Genomic DNA, 24,901 nt, shown 5'->3' with positions numbered 1-24,901 from the left:
GGCAACATCAACCCGAGGAGCCACTCCTTCAGTGACCCTGCCAGTAACCTGGGCCTTGAGGACATAATTCGTAAAGCCCTAATGGGCAACCTGGAGGACAGACAGGAAGAGCAACAAGGAGGAGTAGGTGCCATCAGCAACTCCAGCAGTGACACCCGCCAAGAGGCCAATCCGTCACCCAGCACTGGTACATGAAAATCACAATCCTAGTCTACATAATTTCGATTTGAAATGAAGAGTTAAAAGTTATGTATGTTTCTCTCCGCATCCACAGTGAAACAGAAGCAGAATAAAGGCAACAGCCGTAAATCCAAGTCTCCTAATCTTGGTCAGGCCTACTCAGGAGGGGATCGTCCTTCCTCAGTGTCCTCCGTCCACTCCGAGGGAGACTATCTCAGACAATCACAAGCCCAGTCCCAATGGAGTTGGGATGACCGACCTTCATCTGCAGGTAAGAATTTCCCCTTTTTAAGTTGAGCTCATTTGAAAATGTTCCAGTGTCAATCCCAGCATAAGACAAACCCCTCTTATTAAGACCTTTTTTTTGACAAATACATAATAAATGTTTCTTTAATCAGGAGTCAATATCAGTCAAATAATTTTTTATTCATCACATTTTATTTATAATGTTAGCTGCACAACAGTTATTTGAAGACTGCTTCATTGAGCAACATTATCTTTAAGATAGTATCATAACTCATCTGTTGTTGGTAAAGCTGAGTTCACACTTCATTAAATATAAATATATTTTTTTAAGTTACTTGGCACACATTTTGGTGCAGTTTGCCTAGTGTTTGCACTGGTATTTTTGTCTTGGAGCAAAAAACATGTATATAGTAAGGACATGGTTGGTCAGCTTTTGTGAATTATTATTATTACGTTTTAAAATTTTAATATTCCACAACAAAATACTGTACTGGGTTGAATATGCAAGTTATTTTTGAATTCTGTAATTTTTACTGGCTTCTACAGTAACAGCTTCTAAAATATACGTTTAAATCTCACAACAACTCAAAATTTGATTCTGATCCTTTGGGTGACAATTTGATTCAACACGATTCTCAATTCAAACTGATTTTTGCAATATATTTTTTGGTATAAAAATTATTTTTAAAAAGCCTTTACAAACCAGGTGACAGGTTACAAAAACGCCACTTGACCACTGACGTATGACCTATACCAGGAGTGGGCAATTAGTTTTTACCAGGGGCCGCATAAGCAACCCGAGCACTGCTGGAGGGCCACACCGACAATATTTCAATTAAATTTTGCTCAATATTATTTTTGATATACCGTAAGATAAATAATAATAATAATAATAATTAATAATAATAATTTCATTTAACCTAACTTAACTTTATACAAAAGCAGATTGCTTTTGATGGTTTTATTTTTAACACTGTCTTACACTACACTTCTTGATGTATAATACAATGCAAAAATGTCAATTTCTGCACAGGGTTAATTTCTGTCACTTTATCCTACATTATCCAACATTTTTCCCCGTCAGATTTGGACAACCATCTGTTGTTAAAAATCGTTTTTAAATCATATTTATTTTATATTGTTTTTTATATTGGTTTTATATGTAATTATTTTTTGTTTTTATTCAGTCATTGGTGGAGCTAAGGATAATATTTGAATATTGTTTTTAATATTGTTGTGCAGCACTTTGAAAACATTTTTTTGTTTAAATGTGCTATATAAATAAAGTGGATTGGATTGGATTGTCACACCTGCCAGCATGTCCCATTTCAGCCCTAACATGTCCAAACACGCATTTACCTACAGTATGTGAACAAGTCATTACCTGTGGTTGTCTCTTTAATTGACTGCATGGCTGCCAGCTCCTTCGTGATTTGAAAGTCTGTAGTTATCCCACGTAAGAAGATGAGCAGCTGGGCGGTGTCACGTACATCGCAGCTCTCATCCAAAGCCAGCAAAAAACAGTCAAAGTCTCCGGCCATATCAGCGCAACAGAGTCCAATAAGCACTCCTTAATAAACTCTCCGTCAGAAAACACCTTACTTTTTCTGGCGATTTTGTGAGAAATTACGAAACTTGTCCTGACAGCTGCATCTCTGGGGGTGTGAAATTTGGCAAAAAGTCCTTGTTGGGTTTGCAGTTTTACCATCAATGCATCAGCCTCCCTTGCGCGCGCTTCATCAGACAGATTCCGGTATTTTTCCTCATGCTTCTTCATGTAGTGGCGATTTAAATTATATTCTTTAAACACAGCAACCTGTGTACCACAAATTAAGCACACGGCTTTACCTTTAATTTCTGTAAAGAAATACTTGGCAGTCCATGTCATCAACTTTTCTCTTTTTAGCGTCTCATCACTTGTCGCTGTGCACCTTCACTCACAGGTTACACCCGGACATACGCCCATAAATAACACTTTTCAAAATAAAAGCAGCACAGTTGTATTGCACGCATGACATAGATGTTTTTTAAACTTTATTTTGTAATTTGTGATTGCCGCTGTTCACATTCACTCCCAATCACACACGCGCATACCTCCACACGGAAGTAATACAAATAACGCTTTTCAAAACAAAAGCAGCACCGTTGTATTGCACACTCGACATATATACTTTTTAAAATTGATTTTGTAATTTATGATTGGCCTCACGCGGGCCGGACAGGGATGCACAAAGGGCCGGATGTGGCCCGCGGGCCGCAGAATGCCCAGGTCTGACCTATACACACAGCAAGTAAGCATGAACATGGCCTAAAAATTATTATTATTTCTTAAGTAGATTTTTTAAACTTATGAATCAATTTAGAATCAGCAGAAATAAGAATTACGAATTGAATGTCTATATGTACAATATACAACATAAACACAATATTTGAACTATAGTTCCTTATTCTCTTTAATTACATACAATTGTTTGAGCAACACTAAGTCAATAGGACAAACTAACTAAACAAAAGCAAAAACTACTAAGCAAAAACTACTATCTACCGGTACTACGCAATGAAATAATGTTTGCCCTCTGAGTCCTCCTGTGTCTAGGGAATCATTCTCTGAGTTTGTAAACTTTTACAAAAACTTTTTCTTTTAAATTAACATTGACCTAATCACTATCGATCATACACTGATACCACCCTTGTTGTCAACATCACCAATTTATGGATCGATTCGGCCTCCTCTTACAAATTGTGTACTGACTGTGACAATGCTGACTGACACCAACGGTTGTTATATTATCCTGTCTTTAGACTTTTATTCATCTACTTGTTAATAGCTGCTTACTTCCTGCTGTGACGTGGTTCCTTCTACATTTCTTAAACTTTACTAACCACTTATTTCTTGGTGTTGTTTAAAGCTAGCTTCGCTATTAACATGACTGCTCATGCTTTTTCTTGGTGTGTTACATGTTTCGGATGTCATATTAATAATACTTTTTCAGGAAAATCCACCGATACTGATTAGTGGCCGGCCCGTCACCACATTCTTAGCATAAACTTCTTAACTCCTAAAATGAGATGACCTGATTTTTCAGTGTTTATTTTTGTGGAAAATACTGTTTTGTATTTGTGTCTCAACAACGTTTTAGCAACTTGCTTATCAACATGTTTCTCTTTCCTGTTTCAGGCTCCATGCAGTTCCCTTACAATCCGCTGACCATGCGCATAATGAGCACCACGCCACCCACCTCCATATCGTCCCCTTCCATACAGAGCCAGCAGCAGCAGCAGCAGCAGCAGCAGCCGCCTCCCACTGGAGCTCAGGTGGGCCAGCAGCGTGTGTGGCAGTCCCTGCTGTCAGAGCAATACGAGGCCCTGTCAGACAGTGACGACTGAGCTCACCCCGCTTGCTCGGCCTGTAGTCAAGAAGGGTGGAAAAGGAAGCCTGAGTCGAGGGCTCTCGTCTTTTCTCCCCCCCTTTTTCTCTCTCTCTCTTTCTCTCTCTCCCCAAGAGTGTCAAGTTGACAGGGTGGTGTCCAATTTTTTTCTGGTGCTATGTCGCCCCCTGAGTGTCAGCCGAGTGTACAAGCAACAGCCAATGACGGACTGGGCTCTCCGGAACAAGACTCATTTTTGGTTTGGAAGCGGTCACCCGGTCTATTGGGGAAATAAAGTCGACTGGCTTGAGATACAGTGAAGTAGATATGTACATTTGACAATTTTGTTTGATTTCTGTAAAGCTATAAATCAACTTTAAGAAAATCGTATGTAAATAGGATAACCGTTTTGCAGTGTTTTTCTTAACTTGATGATTTCTTATTTTAGTGTTATAAATGGATCCACTCTAAATGCTAAGTGTAATCTTTAACGCCATAGTTGGTCTCCCCTCACTTTAATATATGTGATGAATTCTTACCGCTAAGAGACAACAGAGGCTGTTCCTCCCGTCAAGCACCAGCGCAGCCTGAACGCTGTGGACAATACAGGCCGGCAAAACACTTGACTAACATTTAAACAGCGGCACAGCGCTGATATTTGAGTTTCAACACAACGGCTGAGGTTGCCTCTCAGCACATTCTAGACAGCGAAATGTATTGAAGACAAGTTGTGAACACTGGTGTTAGGACAGAGACGTTTCTTGAAATAGGGGACTACCCCTGGCCCCTGTCAAAAACGTGAATTTGAGCCTGTGTTTTTCCCCCTGATACAGTTGTTACCGCTGCAGTTTGCGACCTGTCCAAAATGGTGTTCTACACAATGTTCTATTTGTTAAATTTGTCTGGAATTTTTTTTTAATTTTTTTTTTTTTTATGGTTTTGTCATGCCTTGTGACTTGAGAAAGAAGGCAGCTTTAATTTTCTCAGAGAGATATGTTGTTTGTTTATCTAGTACCTTTTTTAAATCCTTCCCCTAAAACAAAATAATCACGCCACATACAAACTTAATCATATGCAACATCTTTTTGCACTTTTTGGTTTGTAGCTATTACTAAGAAAATCCATCTTATCTGCTGTCTGCCACATCGTGCTTCAAATATTCTGGCTTCACCACATAGCTTGTTTTTTTTCTGTTTTTTGAAAGCATGTGCTTCAACATTTTTGCCCTAATGAAGCATTTTCAAGCATGAAAATGGCTAAATCAACTAAAAATATCAATACTAAAGTAGTCTTGGCCACTAGATGAGACCAAACCAGTCAGATCACGCTGTTCAGTTATTGTGGCCACTGAATGGCTCAGCCTTGGACAGCATTACTATTTTGGTGTAAAACAGTGTGAAGGTGACTAAAGGGTGTTATTCACGTCTAGAGGGCTCTCATAATGTTGAAAAAATTATTTAAAAGGCCATAAACATGTTTTTTTTATTTGAAAATATTAATTTTAAAATGAATGATTCTTACCTCCCAATTAACAGTGACAAACGAGGAGTAGCTGTAATTTGGTAACGTTCTTTTGGGTTTCCAACCACTCACTGATAACAGGATGTTTGAGATTAGATTTTTATGATGGCTCATCATTTTGTGACCATTTCAGAATAGGTAACGTTTTCATAATATGGTACCTTTTTATGCTATCAGTGATTCCAAACCACGGCCATTCTAACAGGAAAAGCTAACAAATCTTTTCGACTATATTTGGATAAATGCTCCGTCATCTTCACTTTTTACTCTGCTGTTAACAATCGCCTGTGCTCTAAACTGCTTATGTACTGTCTCCTTTTTTTTTTGTCATCACATGTTCAGATATTTTTCTGATTGTTTCCATGCAATTGTTTTTGTGTCCTATTTTCAGGGGATGGTAGTTGTTTACAAAGGCAATGACAAAACGTTTACAAACTTGAATCTGAAAAGAAATATCGACTTGAAGTTGAAAAATAATTAGGTCCATTTTTCAAGTGATAAAACCCACAGTTGTGACTTTTTTGTTGTGTTTTGAAAATCCAGACTTGAAAACCCTTGTACCCTTTTGACGTTGAAATGCAATGATTGTATGGCACAATGTCTTTTAGTTGGCAACTACAAATGTTCAGACCAATCAATAAAGTGGATCAGTTCTCCGCCACTGTAAAATATTATTCATTGAAGCTCTACTCTGCTGACTGTGACAAATTGAGAATATAGGTTAGTCACAATTCTTCGTTAAACTTTGTGTTCACATTTAGACATACTTGCCAACCCTCCCGGATTTTCCGGGAGACTCCCGAAATTCAGCGCCTCTCCCGAAAACCTCCTGGGACCAATTTTCTCCCGAAAATCTCCCGAAATTCAGGCGGAGCTGGAGGCCACGCCCCCTCCAGCTCCATGCGGACCTGAGTGACGTGTCGACAGCCGCCAGCCTGTTCTCACGTCTGCTTTCCCACAATATAAACAGCATGCCTGCGCAATCATGTTATAACTGTAGAATGATGCGAGTTCTTGGTTTTTTATGTGGGTTTATTGTTAAGGCAGTTTCATTAACATCCTCCCAGCGCGGTAACAACACACAAGAACAGCAGTCACGTTTTCGTCTACCGTAAAGCAGTTCGTCTGCGTAAACAGCAATGTTGTGACACTCTTAAACAGGACAATACTGCCATCTACTGTACATGCATATGTGACGACAACATCTAGGGCTTTTAGAGAGTGCAGTGCACAACTGCTATACTAAATATATAATAAATATATATATATATATATAATAAATATATATAATAAATATATATATATAGCTAGAATTCACTGAAAGTCAAGTATTTCATATACATATATATATATATATATAGCTAGAATTCACTGAAAGTCAAGTATTTCATATATATATATATATATATATATATATATATATATGAAATACTTGAGTATTTCTTATATACATATATGAAATACTTGAGTATTTCTTATATATATATATATATATATATATATATATATGAAATACTTGACTTGGTGAATTCTAGCTGTAAATATACTCCTCCCCTCTTAACCACGCCCCCACCCCCCACCTCCCGAAATCGGAGGTCTCAAGGTTGGCAAGTATGCATTTAGATGCCCGCCAGTATAAAAAATGATCGCCCATTAAAACTGCTATTTTTTATGTATTATGTTTTTAAGAGACTGCAATTAATGTGAATAATATACTTATTTTTTGAAAACCGTATGTATCTCATTCTTGAAAAACAAGAAAATATTATTTTGAGAATATTGAGCTAAATTCTCAGAGCTTTGATGAGTGTAAATTAGTTAAAGTGCCATTAAATCGCTGAAATGTAATTAAAATGGATCTTTGACAGTTATATGTAACATGACAGGTATATACTGTACAGTGCATCCGGAAAGTATTCACAACGCTTCACTTTTTTCACATTTAGATATGTTACAGCCTTATTCCAAAATGGAATACATTCCTTTTTATCATCAAAAATATACAGGCAATACTCCATAATGACAATGTGAAATGTTTTTTATTTATTTTGATAATCTATTAAAAATAAAAATTAGAGATGTCCCATAATGGCTTTTTTGCCGATATCCGATATTTCGATATTGTCCAACTCTTAATTACCGATTCCGATATCAACTGATACCGATATATAGAGTCGTGGAATTAACACATTATTATGCCTAATTTTGTTGTGATGCCCCGCTGGATGCATTAGACAATGTAACAAGGTTTTCCAAAATAAATCAACTCAAGTTATTAAAAAAAATGCCAACATGGCACTGCTATATTTATTATTGAAGTCACAAAGTGCATTATTTTTTTTAACATGCCTCAAAACAGCAACTTGGAATTTGGGACATGAGAGAAAGCATGAGGAGGTTGAGGTGGGCGGGGTTGAGGTGTGGGGGGTAAAACATAAAACTTTTTTTTTTTTATGTATATCAGTAGATAGAGCTGAAGATGTCAAAAGATATTGAAATCGTCCAAAGTAAAAACTAATATTACTGACCTATGACACTTTTATGAGAGAGTCTCTTTTGGATCCTAAAAGCTCTTTTATCCTGCACTACAACAAGCTAATGCAACAAAATGTATTTCTTATCTGTACTGTAAAGTTCAAATTTGAATGACAATAAAAGGAAATCTAAGTCTAAGTAATGTCCATCTATCCATCCATTTTCTACCGCTTAATCCCTTCGGGGTCGCGTGGGGCGCTCGAGCCTATCTCAGCTACAATCGGGCGGAAGGCGGGGTACACCCTGGACAAGTCGCCACCTCATCCCAGGGCCAACACAGATAGACAGACAACATTCACACTCACATTCACACACTAGAGCCAATTTAGTGTTGCCAATCAACCTATCCCCAGGTGCATGTCTTTGGAGGTGGGAGGAAGCCTTAGTCTAAGTAATGTGTATGAGGTTAATTGAGCAGCTGAAACACTAACCCAATATCAGTGCAGTGTCAATACAGGTAGTGAGTGTGCAACACACTCACTGAGGTGTCATTTACCCATCACTACATAACACAAATGTATGGTTTAGCTAAGAAAAAAAACTATGACTGTGCTGAAGTGAAAGAAACACACACAGCTGGATGATGAACATTCTGTCAAAGGTGAAGATAGAGCGCAAATATGTTTGCAGAAACATTTATTCCACACCCTGACTTTGTACAGACTGTATAATATTTGAATGTGAGTGTGACAACATTATTCTTGCTAATGGAACAATACACCTGGGGATAGGTTGATTGGCAACACTAAATGGGCCCTAATGTGTGAATGTGAGTGTGAATGTTGTCTGTCTATCTGTGTTGGCCCTGTGATGAGGTGGCGACTTGTCCAGGGTGTACCCCGCCTTCCGCCCGATTGTAGCTAAAATAGGCTCCAGCGCTCCCCGCGACCACAAAGGGAATAAGCGGTAGAAAATGGATGGATGGATGGATGAAACAACACATCACAGAAAGGCACTGTAGTACTCTAAGTCACCATGAAGTTTGAGGCGTATGTGAGCTGTTTTTTTTTAGAGAGAAAAACAAAGCCAGTGTTTTTTTTACTTTATTGAAATACACAACAGAGAAACAAGGTACGTTTTGATGCAGAATGCAAGTACTTTAGACAAAAATGTAATCTATTTTATTTCTGTACGAAATGGGTTTATTCCCTTCTTAACAAATAGAGTAACCTGTAGAGCAGTGTTTTTCAACCACTGTGCCGCAGCACACTTGTGTGCCGTGAGATACAGTCTGGTGTGCCGTGGGAGATTATCTAATTTCACCTATTTGGGTTCAAATATTTTTTGCAAACCAGTAATTATAGTCTGCAAATGATGTGTTGTTGTTGAGTGTCGGTGCTGTCTAGAGCTTGGCAGAGTAACCGTGTAATACTCTTCCATATCAGTAGGTGGCAGCCGGTAGCTAATTGCTTTGTAGATGTCGCAAACAGCGGGAGGCAGTGTGAAGGTAAAAAGGTGTTTAATGCTTAAACCAAAAATAAACAAAAGGTGAGTGCCCATAAGAAAAGGCATTGAAGCTTAGGGAAGGCTATGCAGAACGAAACTAAAACTGAACTGGCTACAAAGTAAACAAAAACAGAATGCTGGACGACAGCAAAGACTTACTGTGGAGCAAAGCCAATGTACATCCGAACATGACTTGACATTCAACAATGTCCCCACAAAGAAGGATAAAAACAACCGAATATTCTTGATTGCTAAAACAAAGTTGATGCGGTAAATATTGCTCAAAAGAAGACATGAAAATGCTACAGGAAAATACCAAAAAATGAGAAAAAGCCACCAAAATAGGAGCGCAAGACAAGAACTAAAACACTACACACAGGAAAACAGCAAAAAACTCAAAATAAGTCATGGCGTGATGTGACAGGTGGTGACAGTACACCTACTTTGAGACAAGAGCTATAGTGATGCATGGTTGGTTATGGTTTAGTCATATCCAACAATCCAAACAAAGACTTTTTACTGTCAACTGAGTTTCGTTTTTTAATGATTTCTGCTAGTGGTGTGCCTCCGGATTTTTTCAACACAAAAAATGTGCCTTGGCTCAAAAAAGGTTGAAAAACACTGCTGTAGAGCACAAGAATTGTAAGTGTAACAAAAAAGTAAAACGGCCTCCATAAGTGGGTTGCAATCACGTGACCAAGAGGCACATCCTGCCACTTCCGGGTTTCAGGCTATTGGTCCAAAGACTATTAGGCTCCTGTTTATTTCCCTGCATCAGTGCAGACTTAGGTAGTGATGGTCACATTGAACCACTTCAGCCAATTGGTTCGAGAATTTCTGCTTCGGCACAAGACTCCACCTGCTGGTCAAATGTATAATTACAAACAGCTACATCTTAACCACATAATCATTTTTTTTTTACAAAACCTCTCCATTATCCAGCTATGGATTTCGGGTAGCTGGTTAAAAGACAAAATACAGAATGCTTTACTTTAATAAATGTAATGTTTACAGTGATAAACACATTTGAGAACTGACATTACCAAGAATCGAACTCACGTCTTGTGGAATAAAAGGCGATAACACGGACTATGGGGCAGGGCCGACATCCGGGCAACTGAGCTACATACGGGTTCTTCGAGCCATAGCAACCTGACTGGCGTTGAAAACAAACCGTCGCCATGACTCTTTAACCTGTCGACCTGCGCTGATTAAACCCGTCATTCTGCCTCCAAAATGCCAAAAAACTGTGTTTTTTTTGGTTGTGCAAACCACAACTGGAAACAGGGAAAACAAAGGTCGTATTTTGTTCTGCCAAAGCGTGCTAAAAGCCCACAGAGACGAGACAAATGGCTCGCAGCTTTACACCGGGAAAACGAGGACGGTTCTCACTGGAGTCCCCCAAAATCCCGGGTCGTGTGTTCGGATCACTTCGTTTCTGGTAAATATAAGGAACAAAAATCCACCTTCTTAACCACAACTTGGTCCATGCTAATGTTGAACCCGTTGAATTTTTACTGAATAACGTTCGACAGCTGAAGTTGTTGTTGTTGCACAACAATAACATACGGTATAAAGGCTATTTCCAGTAATTCAGCAAATAATAAATCATAATACTGAACTGAATTTGAATGAGCTCTCTACAGATATAATAAATATACAGATACTGGTAGCCACCGTGTCATCCTTATTATCATTTATCAACATACCTTGGGTGATTTAACAATTTTTATGTGATTTATTCGTTAAATAACAACCGAAGCTAACAACCGACCTGGTGCGCTTGTGAGGTAGACATAAAGATTTCCAAATTCCATGTCCGGCCATTGTGTGTATGTGTGATTATCAGTCCACGCATCTGCTGGAAGGCGGTAAGGGCAGTCGTTTAATCCAACTACAGAACATTTTAACTCGTATCTTAACCTAGCCTCACTGGAAAAACTATTTACATAATCATACGCCATTTAGAACAGTTTAAAATGCCGTGAAACCTCGTTAAATGCCTTTTCTGTCAATGCTGTGTTCGCTGTGAGCTGGTTTGTTTTCAACGAATTCAATATGGCGACCGCGTTGCTAGGGGATTGGAGGGCGGAAGTGACGTAGGTCCGCCCTCGCCCATTGTACTACCAAAGTTCTGATGACGTCACCGGCACACGCTGGTTATTTAATATTCATTAAATTGATATCGAGTTCATTATTTGGAATCAGTTTGTCGCACTTTTTTTTTATTCTAGTGACATTTTTATATACTTTTGATTCTCTATCCATATTCCGGACTGACCACAAGTCTCAAAAGCTCACACTTTCAATGGAACTTGAAAGTGCACCCACCTCCTCGTCGGCCAGGGATGTGGCCATTCCCTGGTCGCCCGCCTCGCCAAGTGCAGCGGCGTTCGACGCGTCGCCGCCACCTGACTCTCCCTCGCTGGTTGCGGGGACACTTGGTCTGGTGACCCACCGCCAAGTCCCCCTCCCCGCCCTTCCATGACTCTTGATCTTGTTTTTTTTGGTTTTGGACATCTGGGATCTGTCCTTAAGGGGGGTTCTGTCATGATCTGTGGTCTGGATCATGTTTTTTGTTATTTTCTGTTTAAGACTACATTAGTTCCTGTTTTTGCGCTCCCTTGTTTGGTCACCATGGCGACTCATTGGTTTCACCTGTCTCATGTGACACACGCACCTAGCTGGCTCTAATCAAAGAGACTATTATTTAAGCCTGTTTTGCCAGTTAGTCTTCCTGGAGACATTGCTCTGTTGATGTGCTTTTCATGCTCTGTTCATACCATAGTCATACTTGCCAACCCTCCCGGATTTTCCGGGAGACTCCCGAAATTCAGCGCCTCTCCCGAAAACCTCCCGGGACAAATTGTTCACGTCCGCTTTCCCACAATGTAGACAGCCTGCCTGCCCAATCACATAACTGTAGAATGATCGAGGGCGAGTTCTTGGTTTCTTATGTGGGTTTATTGTTAGGCAGTTTCATTAACGTCCTCCCAGCGCGGTAACAACACACAACAACAGCAGTCAAGTCTTCGTCTACCGTAAAGCAGTTCGTCTGCCGTAAACAGCAATGTTGTGACACTTTTAAACAGGACAATACTGCCATCTACTGTACATGCATATGTGACCCACCCATAATGTGTCACATTTTTGTGTTGATTTATTTAGTTTATTTTGTGGTTTGAATTCGTTTTTGGAGCTGTCATTACACATTCATCAGTATTCACATTGGTCAGTAGGGGGCAGTAGGGCGTTTCTTCCCAATTGAATGCTATCACCTGCAGACCGGAAGTGTCTTGTCATTCTGATGAGCGCGACCAGTCTGAGAACAATTGAAACGTCCTGTGTGCTTTTTCCTCCTGTATAACAGGTTAGTTTTGGTGAATCAACTCACTGAATAATATCCATGTGATCCTTATAAGTTTAAGTACACATTCTGATGGTGGAGCCTAACTCTAAAGTGTTTGTGAGTTGTAGTTTGTATTTGTGAAAGAATCCAGTGCACAGCTGCAGTAATCAATACAAAAAGGCGACGTGAGTGCGCAATGTTTATATAGGAACTTCTGATCCTAATTCAGACTCCCAAATTAGAGCTCCCGTTTTCTTATTGATTTTATAATGTATATTTGTATAATGTGTGTGTTCTGAAATAGTGACAGAGAATAGAACGAGAATGGACAATTCAACCCTTAACTCAACAATGAGTAGATGAGTGTTATGTGTGTGTATATGTGTAAATAAATGAACACTGAAATTCAAGTATTTATTTTATATATATATATGTAATAAAATATATATACATATAGCTAGAATTCACTGAAAGTCAAGTATTTCTTATATATATATATCTTAACCACGCCCCCGACCCCGCCCCCGCCCCACCCCCGACCACGCCCCCCACCCCCCACCTCCCGAAATCGGAGGTCTCAAGGTTGGCAAGTATGCCATAGTTCATGCTGCTCGTTTCATGCCACAGTAAGTGTTGTTTGTTTTATGTCCATAGTTTACTCTAAGTGTTAGTTTTTCTTTCCTTCGTTAAGTTGTGTCTTCGCCTTGAGCGCTTTTTGTTTGTACCCCTTTTATAGTCATAATTAAAAATGTTCCTACCTTCAAGCCTTGTCCGATATAGTCCGTTTGCTTCCTGGGAAAACAATCCTCGCAGTAAGCTGCAAAAACTCCTCGTTTTGACACTAAAGAGGTGTGAACCGTTATCTCTTCTTAGATATGCAACTCTGGTGACCCCAACTACAAGAAACCCTACCTTCTGCTTGCCAATTATTGTTTTCATCAACTACGTTTTGCATGGGAATCGAATATTTTTTGTTTTTTTCTTGACCATTGTTGATATTCTATCATAAAAACATGTGGACTGATTGAAGTCTTTGCTAGGGGGTAAACTTGGAAAATCAGCAGGGATCAAATAATTATATGCCCTTCTGTTATATCTTTGTGGCGATCAGGTGGAGCAGAGCAACCAGGCCGACCAGGAAGCAGAGGATATTTGCACTCTTCTTCACCCTCACTCAGGATGCAGGAAGTGGTTGTTCAGCAGAGACCAAGCATCTTTCAGGGCAAAAGTGTTATCACTTATCTGATGTAAGTCTTAATAGCTTCATCTATTGGCACCTTTATGCACCCTGACTAGTTGCTTGCACAATTCATGTGACCATGAAAATGACTAAAAGTCTCAGTTCATATCCCGAACACTGGCATTAAACATACAATAGGTAACTAAGATAGCTGCAGGAGCTGGCAACAATTTCACTACAGTACAGTAGAACCTTTATTCAACCAATTAAGAAACCCATTGAGATCAAGATCTCTTTCACAAGGGTGACCTGGCTAAGAGGTCAACAGCACATGTCACAGAGCAAATTCAAAAAAGTAATACGTTGAGACATACATTTTAAAATACATAAAAGAGAACTGTAAAACAATAAAGATCTACACCTTTTAAAAACACAGGCACTGTGCAAAAGTCTCTTGCTTTTTGTCCCTCAGGACAGAACGGAAGTCTCCAAATGGAAGTAGTTCAGTGAGTTTCAGTTCTGTCTGCAATGCATTCCATACCAGAGGGGCAGCAATGCCAAAAGCTCTTTTGCCAAATTCAGTCCGTACATGGGGAACAGTTAAAACATACAAATTGTTAGAACGTAATGCATAAGAGCTGTTTTTTCTTTGTAACAAAGTACACAAGTATGGAGGTATTAAACCGAAAAGAGCCTCATAAATGATAGTCAGCCAATGTGTGTATCTGTGTGGACTCGATGAAGATAAGTCTGATTTCATATACAGTACAATAATACTCGATTCACAAAATATATCAAATAGTAATGTTCACTATTTGTGAAAAGTAATCCCCAGTGACCTGTTTTCCACGGCCTGCCAATTTGTGCAAGAATATTCAGCACAATACTGTGCCATCGTGTTCGTCCTTTTTCTTTCTGCTGCTCAAAGAGGAGTAGAAGACCTGTTCAAGATGGCGGCCAAATTTCTGGTGCCCGAGGACCCAATGCGGCATCTATTCATGTAAGATAACTATGGGCCTTGTTACGCCAAAAACCTTCCCCCCCATTTACTTCCGGGGTCATTTTCTCTTACATAATTTCCTCTTACATACGTCATTTCCTCTTACGTCATTGACAGCGATCGATAGAATCCAAATCTCCTGAAAATGGTGGTGTCACTGAATGACATTTGTCTTTATCTTTCCCAGGGGACTTATGTCAAACACCAGCAGGCTTCGAAAAATTCCAGGCGGAGTGTTAGGGAAAATTTCAAGCGGAGTGCTGGGCCGCTGCTGGGAACTTCTGTCAAAACGAATCAAAAATCGTTTAATTCTCCATCAAATGTGCAGTCAGGAATATCCTCAAATTAATTTGTCCGATTAATACAGACGTTTTGTTAACGCTATATTATAAAAATAAAAAATAAACAAGTATCCTTCCAGCGACGGGCAGTCAAAGCCGAAGTGTTATCGATCGCTGTCAATGACATAAGAGGAAATGACGTAATAAGAAATGACCCCGGAAGTAAATGGGGGGGTTTGTAGGGGGAAGAAATTTGGCGTGACAGCTTGTTCATGCGTCATGCTGTCCGCCATTTTGCGGCAGTCATTCGTCAAGATATCAGCAAGCATGCCTTATCACTGCCCTGCTTATTGTTGTAAAAATCGACAAACTGCCGAAAACAAATTGCGTGGGATTACCTTTCACAGGTAGAAGAAATTGTTTCTGTTTTGTTACGTACGTATGACATTAGCATGAGAGAGAGAGTGGATGGAATTGTGGAAAATGTTAAGCCAGCCCCAAATATCAACAATAGCGAAGTACTGTATTTTCGGATTAAATAACGACTGCAGTGAATCAAATATAAGATTGTATAAGAAATAAGTCCCATTCAACTGAACTGTGGATATTTGTGATGGCTGTTTTAGTAACGTTTCGCGCATTTGAAGGTTTCCCACTGATATCAAATCGAGGAAGCGGTGGGAATTAGCCCTGCGAAGAGAGGCGTTCATGGCCAGTTCGTCAACCAGACTCTGTAGTCAGCACTTCAGAAAGGAGGACTTCGACAGGACGGGTCAAACTGTTCGAATTAGGGATGGAGTTGTTCCATCTGTCTTCAACTTTCCAACACATCTACAAAGAGTAGGTACACCACTAAAACTATACTATACTCCATCCATCCATTGCTACCGCGTGTCCCTTTTGGGGTCGCGGGGGTGCCGCAGCCTATCTCAGCTGCATTCGGGCGGTAGACGGGGTACACGCTGGACCTGTTCTCCCCGTGACTGCGTGGGTTCCCTCTGGGTACTCCGGCTTCCTCCCACCTCCAAAGACATGCACCTGGGGATAGGTTGATTGACAACACTAAATTGGTCCTATACTATACTGTTTTATAAAATAATTTTGTGGTCAAGTATGTGCTGTGTGTTGCTGTACACATATTTATTATTAGGTGTGATTGTTTTCATTTCAGCCAGTAGCAACCAGGACAAGCTTGACATCAAAAAAGGCAAACACAGCAACACCTCCAAGCCCGTCAGCTTATTGTTCTCCTCCTGTGGCAGTGGCAGAACCTCAGAATGACCTCAGTCTTGTGAGTATGGAGTACTGTACACACACACACACTTTTTTGGGGGAAGGTATAGGTATGAGGATGGATGGAATTATATTTACTGATCAGTTGACTGCACTTTACAAAAGCAATGAATTAATGTGCTAACACAGGAAAATCTTTCCTCCCCACTAGGACCACTCTTATGCACTGCCCACATGTCCTGCTGCTATGAAAGCCAGACTCGGCAAAGCTTTGGCCAAGGTAGAAAGTCTGGAAAGAGAGAAAAGAAATGCTAAAGATCGAGAACGGAGGGCAAAGAGCGCACTTTGTGGTCTTCTGGAGGATCTGAGAGGGAACAACCTAATAGATAAAGAGCTCAAAAAGAAAGCTCGACTCATACTCAGGTGAAATTATTTTTAAATGTTTTAGTTATTATTTTAAGGGCACGTGCTTATCTGAATTTTGGATCTTCCAGTTCACCTCCTGCCAAAACAGGACCAAGAATTCACCAAGAAGGAGACGGAGTTTGCCCTCCCTCCACCGACATGGCCTTAAAGCCTACTGTTACTCGCGAGAGTCTCTGCACTTAAATCTCCCGCATCAACATACACTGCAAAGGTATTCATCTTGGCATTCAAAGCATACTTTTTACATAAGCAGTGCGTATCAACCCTTTCAAATGCGTGATGCAACAGTTGCAAATATCGAGGTAATGTGATATATTAAAAAATGTGCTTTGAAATGGTCCGAGAGAGTAGTTGCTGAGAGACAATAATTACAGTAGTACACTACTACCCTCCATCCATTTTCTACCGCTTGTCCCTTTCGGGGTCAACGGGGGGTGCTGGAGCCTATCTCAGCTGCATTCGGGCGGAAGGCGGGGTACACCCTGGACAAGTCGCCACCTCATCACAGGGCCAACACAGAGACAACATTTACAATCACATTCACACACTAGGGACAATTTAGTGTTGCAAATCAACCCTTTCCTTATTATTTTTTTAGATACTATGTGAGGCTTGTGCTCACATAATGAGTGAATGATATTGTTACACTATCAATGATGCCATTGTTCTTAGTGGCATTACTGTCTTTAAATGAGGTAAAATGTTCTGTGCTTAAGCAGTATTATATGTATACATTATAAACATATTAAAATGCATTCTTTTTTTACAGGTACTTGTCATTGGGTGCATAATCAACATAATACTGTAGCAGCTTCAAAATATGTGATTCATCGCTTCGGCCAGGATCGATTCAACTTTATCAGGGCAACTGGTAGGGATTTCCGAATTTACGTGTTGTTGTTTTTTTTTTTAAGTGACTGAAAGCTGTGATTGGTCCACTAAGTGGGGATACAGATATAGAGTATATACTGTACCGTACATGCAGAAAATACTCTTGCGTGAAGCTGATAATTGACCGTCTGCAGAGACTTCAGTGTCGTCTGTAGAGGTTTTTTTTTTAGTGTTTGATAAGAGCAAAAGTCCTAAGTGTTGTGTTCATTGATGTTAATGTAATTTGGTTGTGGGGATGCAACAGTTATTTGATTTTATGATTTTAAAAATGTTGCTGATATTTTTATGCAAAGGCTCCTCTACACCATGTTTGTCATCCTCATTCAGACTGAATGTTTATATTTTGTTTTTGGCACAACCTGCTCTGAATGAAAAAAGTAACATCAGCGGTACACACACCTATCAGGAGACGCTAGTGTGCTACATTAGCTTAAAAATGGCAACAGGACAAAGCAGCGAACTGTTCTCACCCAAAAAAAAGCTGAAGTTGGCAGTGTGGAAACACCTTGGGTACTTAAAAAAATGACCAGGGAGTCATTGAAGATGATGGCTCACCCATTTGCAAAACTTCCCAAAAGAGAAAGTTGTGGCTAAAGGGTCGAATACGTCCAATATAGTGCAGCTTTACACGCCAAAGTAAAGGTAAGACATATTAACTGAGTTCAATTATGTTAGTGGCAAGTTATTTAATGAAGAATTGAGTTCAATATAAAGGTGTCACTTACAATCAGTAGCTTAGCGTTGAGTCAGTAGGGTGTAAACAAACAGCGACAAGTACTCCTGTCAACGTCATTCAGTGACCATTTAATGTTAGAGATTGCTTCTTCCTGCTTGTGTTAAATAAACTGTAGATGGCTAGTGTAAAAGACTAACATAACATTGTACAACAGCACTATACCATGGGATCTAATTATGTGCATTACACTAATTGTTAACGCAGCATCAAATAGATGATTAAAAATGAGTAAAATAGGCATTGATGACAGTTGATAACAATAACACTTGAGTTTTACCCACATGAGTAACATTTTCCGCTGAGGGTTCAATAAAGGTAATCTTAGTCTTATATTATTACAGTTATTATTTTTTAATTTTCAATGTATTAACTTTTTATTTTGTATTATGTTAATTGATTATTGTTGTTTCCGAAAGTAATAAATAGCAAAATCTACAAGGTGATTTTATAAATTATTTTGTTGTGAAGTTAATCATACATAATATTACTCAAGCCTATAATTGTTCGAAGAAAATCTATAATCGTGGCATCCCTATTTGGTTGTTCATTTAAGGGGCCTGGAATAACAACTCATCGGCAGGCCAATACCGCCTCCCCATGGTCCTCTGTGGTGTCTCCTAACGTGGCGGCAGTGGATGGCACTGTCCCGGTCTGCTGTTACGTTTTCTTCAGCTCCAGCCGGTTCACCAGCTTCCAAAAGAACCGGAAGACCTCTACCTCAAAGGTTAAACCGTCAGTCAGAACGAGGGCAAAACCTGTGTCCTCTCAACCGGTTTGTCCGTGCAGACAGGACAGATGTCATCACATTGCAAAAATGATATTGTAACACTAAAATGACAAAAATTTTTATTCAAGGTAAAGGCTGTGTAATTGGTCCTTTTCCAAGGTTTGATTGTATTTATTTATTTGTAAGATATAATTACATAATCTGTTTGATGGGCAGCTGTTATACATCTGTAAATATTAAATTGTGTATTTTATTTTTGTTGGGGAAAAAAAATAAAAAAATGTATTCCTTGTGCGCTGATGTACTTGTTCATTGTATCAAATGTAACTTATTTAAGAAGTTTTTCTACATTTTTGTAATGACTTACAAATAACTAAAGGAGACCGTATGCCACTCTGTTTTGCCATTTAAAAAAAAAAAAAAAAAAAGTTTTAAATTTAGTTTTCAATATTTTGCGCACTGTCTTGTCGTATTGAAAAAATGTTGAATGTTCACTGTGCTGATTGGTTGCAGCGTGTTGAGGTGACAAAGAGGGGTACTTACCTACTACCAAAAACAAATTCCTCATGTTTAGTCAATGTTACAACTTAATACTATTGAGGGTTGTAAAGTTTGCACATCCTTGTGTGGTACTATGTGGTTGCAGAACAAGCCTAATTTAATTAAATACATTTTGGTTTATTAACTGGCTTTGAAAAATACACTGGAATGTTTATTTTTATTTCAACAATATGATAGAAAAAAAACTAAAAAACATTCAGAGCAGAAATAATATGAACATGAAGATAAACAAAATCAATTTTTAAAATGTGTATGTAAAAAATATTTCCATTAGATGTCTATAAATGTTCTCATTCATCCAAGTCATTGTCATCTCAGGGCATTCAATGGATCGCAACAGGACTGTATGGTTTGTCTTAGAAGACGTTTCCTCTCTCATCCGAGTAGGCTTCATCAGTTCGTGTTCATAGACTTAGATTGGTCTAGGAGACTAGATCTGACCAATCTAAGTATGTTTGTTTGTATTTGTTTATTTGAAGGACAATGTGCAGTTACATTAAAAATATGGCTGCATCAGATTTAGCAGCATGCTAATTTCCATCTGTAGTCTTTTTATGGCACATTTCACACCCACAATTAAAATGACAGGATTAAAAATACATAACAAAATTTAAATTACATAATGAAAAGCAATGTCAAATAATTGTAAATACAAGTGCAATACATAGAAAGTGCAAGTTACAAATTAGTGGGCGGTCAAGTTACAGTATTTTAGCAGCATCCTTTGAAGTGCAGACGTATATAAAGTGCAACCGTTTTTATCAAAGTCCACATAACACGACACACAGTTAAGTTAAAGTACCAATGATTGTCACACACACTGGGTGTGGTGAAATGTGTCCTCTGCATTTGACCCATCCCCTTGTTCACACCCTGGGAGGTGAGGGGAGCAGTGAGCACCAGCGGTGGCCGCGCCCGGGAATCATTTTGGTGATTTAACCTCCAATTCCAACCCTTGATGCTGAGCGCCAAGCAGGGAGGCAATGGGTCACATTTTTATAGTCTGATATGACTCGGCCGGGGTTTAAACTCACGACCTACCGATCTCAGGGCGGCCACTCTAACCACCAGGCCACTGATGGTACCCACAAGGGTGTTATCCAATAGCTATATACAGTGCCGGCCCAAGCCTCCATGGGGCCCTAAGCAAAATTTGATTTTGGGGCCCTCTATTTCTGCCAATAATATTGATTGTTGATCATTCACACACCTACTATAAACTCATTGCGGCTCTGGCAGTGTTGTTTACATTATCCTATTGTCAGCCTGGCATGTCTTTACAAATGACATGTCATTTATAAAGATATGGGGGTGGTCCAGTTAAGAACATAAATAATACCAATGAATGAACGAATGATGTCCAGAGTGCCACATATGGTTCCTAATCTTAAAATGTAGAAAACATTCAGCTACAAGAGTGGCCTGGGGTTGAACAGTCCAAGTGATAAAGCTTTGTATTTACAGTAAAAGTGTCATCTTGTCTCATCAGTCTTGTACATATTAGTCTTTAATTACTAGTTTACATTTTTAGTTAATTGTTCATATTTAATGTTTACTTTGTACAAAGAGAGCGCAGTCTACTGAAGTTAAATTCATCAATAGTTTTCCCCTTTGAAAGACGCAAGGCAAAATCCTTCCATTTCACCATGTTGCTACAATGATCTTCACTGTTTTCATGCTGTTTCAGCAGTGCACCTATGTTGACCCAATCCCGCTGTCCCTCGGCTGCCAGTTTTAAGGACTTTTTGGAAAATAATTTGCAGCAAAAGCAATAGACTGCATCTTTACTTCTTGAATAAGTCAGCCAGCTACGCTTGACTTTTTCCCCATTGACTAGCTGTCTGTAGGTATAATGATAATGAAAACTTCGGCCATCATGCCGTTTGGGGAATGAAAAGTTCTCCTTAATAGACAGTGGTCCTCTGATCACCTGCTCAGTCCTGTCTGAATCTGAGAGGAAAGATATGGCGTCACATTAGTGCCAAAAATCCAAGCGCATAAAAACTGTTATCGCGCGCTGATTCTCCACTTTGTGCGCGCGCGACACCCTTTTGCACGCGCGTGGTGTCTTTTTGCGCGCGCGTGGTGTCTTTTTGCGCGCGCGCGGTACCTTTCTGCGCGCGCGCCGTCTCGGTCTGTGCGCTCTCTGTGTACTCCTGGCATCTCTCCTCGCGCTGTCATTTTTTTTGGGGCACTTTGGGGGCAGGTATGCTTAGACAGTCCCTCCTTTCTGATTGACTCTGAGCATTTTTCATATGACCAATCATTCTCCAGCGTAGCAACGTTGTAGCCATCTTACCTTGGACAGCTAGCCTCAATCATTACATTGATGTCAAAGCAAGTTGTGGTAATTTAATTAGTACATGTACCAATTAAATTACCATAACTTGCTCGATTTTCAACCAATTTACAAACGGTTTGCCTTGTTACAAATCTTATTACATGTAGATATGACATAGGATGCTGCACCTGTTGAAATTACCTCTTTCGCTATAAAAAAAAATTACTTAATTGTGCAACATAGTTGTGTAGGGTCAGTGATAGTCAGTTCTCTGATTATTTTTAAACTGTTTCAGAATACATTATTAAAAGGCTATTTTTAACATTTTAAAAACAAAATTCAAAGATTATTTCATTAATTTTATGGCTGAATCAAAAGAAATTCCATAAATTAGAAAACAAATGTTCAAGAAGAAGTGAAAACTTTGCGCCTATAACAATCTTGATACATATTGACGATGACCCGCCCTGCTATACTTCTGATTGGCTCTGAGCGTTTCGCCTGACCAATCAGAAAGAAGGGGCCGTCTAAGCATACCCGCCCCCAAAGTGCCAAAACGAAACATGCCAGCGCACAGACCGAGACGGCGCGCGCGCAAAAAGGCACCACACGCGCGCAAAAGGGTGTCGCGCGCGCGCACGAAGTGGAGAATCAGCGCGCGATAACAGTTTTTATGCGCTCGGATTTTTGGCACTAATGTGACGCCATAGCAGGCGGCAAACGTCACAGGTGCAGCAGAGGCAGCTTTACATTTAAAGAGAGGCAGGAAGAATCACTAAGCCTAGATCAGCAGCAGCACTCTGTTGACCTAAAATTGTGTTTTTGTACAATAATATATCTTTGATCATTTAGAAATCATCAGTCAGACTCGTACATGCAAAAAATTAAAAATAAGATTTTTTTGTTAATTGCTTTTGGGGGCCCCCTGGTGGCCGCGGGGCCCTAAGCAAGCGCTTAGTACGCTTATGCCTTGGGCCGGCTCTGGCTATATACACCATTGGTACTGCATACATAAACAAGATTGTTATATTACACGATTAGACTGGTACTCTGGTGGCCATCAGACTGCTCCGTCAAATACCCGCCTGGTATTGCTAATGTGAGCAGGACTGGTGGTCTAAAAGGCAGTCTTTGACTGCATGTGAGAAGCTGTGAAAACATGAGTTGTTCTTTCGATTGTCTGGGAGCCCATTCCATTCTTTGATGGCTTTGTAGGAAAAGGTTGATTGGGAGAAGGCAGACTTTCTTTTTGGAACGTTACAGTCACCCCTGGATACAGACCTCAACACTCTGCTTGTTAGTTGAGAGCGTAGCTGTAAGTGTATTTAGAGGGGGGAGGAACAGCATCAATTAGGATCTTATGTACCAGGCGGATATTAGAGTTCCTGATCAAGTGTTCAAAGCTAAGTATACTGTATTTTTCAAGTATGTTACAATGGTGGTATCTCCGAGGCTTTTTATCTAGGATTTTCAGTGCTTGATTATGTAATGATCTGAGAGAATTTAAAACGGTCTGTTTGGCTTGAGACCATGATAACATACAGTACAAGATATGATCATTGCATTGAAAAACAATTTAGCTGCTTCCAATGATAAAAAGCTCCCGATGTGCTGGAAGTTGACAATGTTATATTTCAGAACATGACCTACCTTTTTAACATTTTAAACATTTAGTGTAGGATCCAGTACCACACCTAGGTATTTAACTTCCTCAACATTATTGTTCATGTAACTATTAACATAGATGTTTGGGAGAACACTTTGATTTGGTGTGTTTGAAAAAATACTTTGTGACAGTTTTTGTTCAGCGTAAGGCAGGACTCGTCCAGCCACTCTGTTGCTCTGGTCATTGTCTCGGACAGCTTCGCTGCAAGCACATTTGCATCAGAACTGTGAGTAAAGAAAACTGTGTTGTTAGCATACATTAAGATCTTCACATCCTCACAGATGGCAGGTAGGCCATTGATGTACAAACTGAAGAGCAGTGGACCCAGAATAGACTCTTGAGGTACTCACAGGAACTGAACGGCGAAGTTTTGTCATTTATTCTTATGCGCTGGGAGCGATCTGCGAGGTAAGATTGAAACCACCTGATTGTCTTTGTGGAGAGTTTGAAATTCAATAATTTTACCAGCAGCACTGAGTGATTAACTGTATCAAACGCCTTGCATAGATCCAGGAAAACGGCCCCAACCACCCCTCCCCTGTCCAGGCTGGACTTGATCACCTCGAGGAAGTAAACAGCATGCTGCAGTCGGTGGAGTGTTTGGATCGGAAGCCAAACTGCATGGGATGTAACATATTTGATGAACACGAACTGATGAAGCCTACTCCGATGAGAGGCCAAATGTCTTCTAAAACAAACCAAACAGTCCAGTTGCGATCGACTGAATGCCTTGAGAGATTTCCATTAGACTTTTCAGAAAACAATCCAAGATATTAAGCAAAATACACGTGCGATGGGAAAATAATGAAACAAATGAAAGCACCATACTATACATTACTTTGAAAAAATTGTCTGATTGAAATTGTTTATATAATGTTTTAAAGTTTTCATGGCCTTTATTTTTCTTAAACCATCATTTGTGAGTTATATATATACACAGTATGTATGTGTGTGTGTGTATATACGTGTATGTATGTATATATGTGTATATATATATGTATATTTGTGTGTATGTATGTATAAATGTGTATATTTATGTGTTTATGTGTATGAATATATATGTATGTATATGTACTATAATGTATGTATAATGTATGTATAATATGTCCATACAATGTATGTATGTACTGTATGTACATATAATGTATGTATATATGTGTATATATGTACATATAATATATATGTACATATAACATGTATATATAGTGTATGTATATATAAACAGTATGTCCATATAATGTATGTATATATATACACATATATAAATGCATTAT

General features: G+C 39.4%; 2 protein-coding genes and 1 long non-coding RNA gene across 13 annotated transcripts in view; all 3 read left to right on the top strand.

Moving 5' to 3' along the window:
- The window catches only part of ncor1 (nuclear receptor corepressor 1), a 124,351-nt gene extending 118,380 nt beyond the window's left edge, over positions 1-5,971 (top strand). For all 11 annotated transcript variants that reach the window (XM_061961961.2, XM_061961966.2, XM_061961963.2 and 8 more), the window contains 3 exons: positions 2-187; positions 275-451; positions 3,605-5,971. In XM_061961961.2, coding sequence (XP_061817945.2) covers positions 2-187; positions 275-451; positions 3,605-3,813 — 572 coding nt within the window. In that variant the 3' untranslated portion in view covers positions 3,814-5,971. The remainder of the gene's footprint in view (position 1; positions 188-274; positions 452-3,604) is intronic.
- A 4,426-nt stretch (positions 5,972-10,397) lies between these two features.
- Positions 10,398-14,260, top strand: LOC133607244 (uncharacterized). Its single transcript, XR_009815396.1, has 2 exons — positions 10,398-10,737; positions 13,757-14,260. It is a non-coding gene; the product is annotated as an uncharacterized lncRNA (long non-coding RNA).
- A 1,078-nt stretch (positions 14,261-15,338) lies between these two features.
- On the top strand, positions 15,339-20,501 carry LOC133608115 (THAP domain-containing protein 6-like). Its single transcript, XM_061963331.2, has 7 exons — positions 15,339-15,513; positions 15,754-15,946; positions 16,278-16,397; positions 16,551-16,762; positions 16,834-16,976; positions 17,535-17,636; positions 18,946-20,501. The coding sequence occupies exons 1-5, from the start codon at positions 15,386-15,388 to the stop codon at positions 16,946-16,948; spliced, it is 768 nt and encodes a 255-aa protein (XP_061819315.1). The 5' UTR covers positions 15,339-15,385; the 3' UTR covers positions 16,949-16,976; positions 17,535-17,636; positions 18,946-20,501.
- The last annotated feature ends 4,400 nt before the right edge of the window (positions 20,502-24,901 follow it).

Source organism: Nerophis lumbriciformis, linkage group LG09 (genome assembly GCF_033978685.3).
Source record: "Nerophis lumbriciformis linkage group LG09, RoL_Nlum_v2.1, whole genome shotgun sequence".
Taxonomy (NCBI): Eukaryota; Metazoa; Chordata; class Actinopteri; order Syngnathiformes; family Syngnathidae; genus Nerophis; species Nerophis lumbriciformis.
This window is presented reverse-complemented; position numbering and strand designations above follow the sequence as displayed.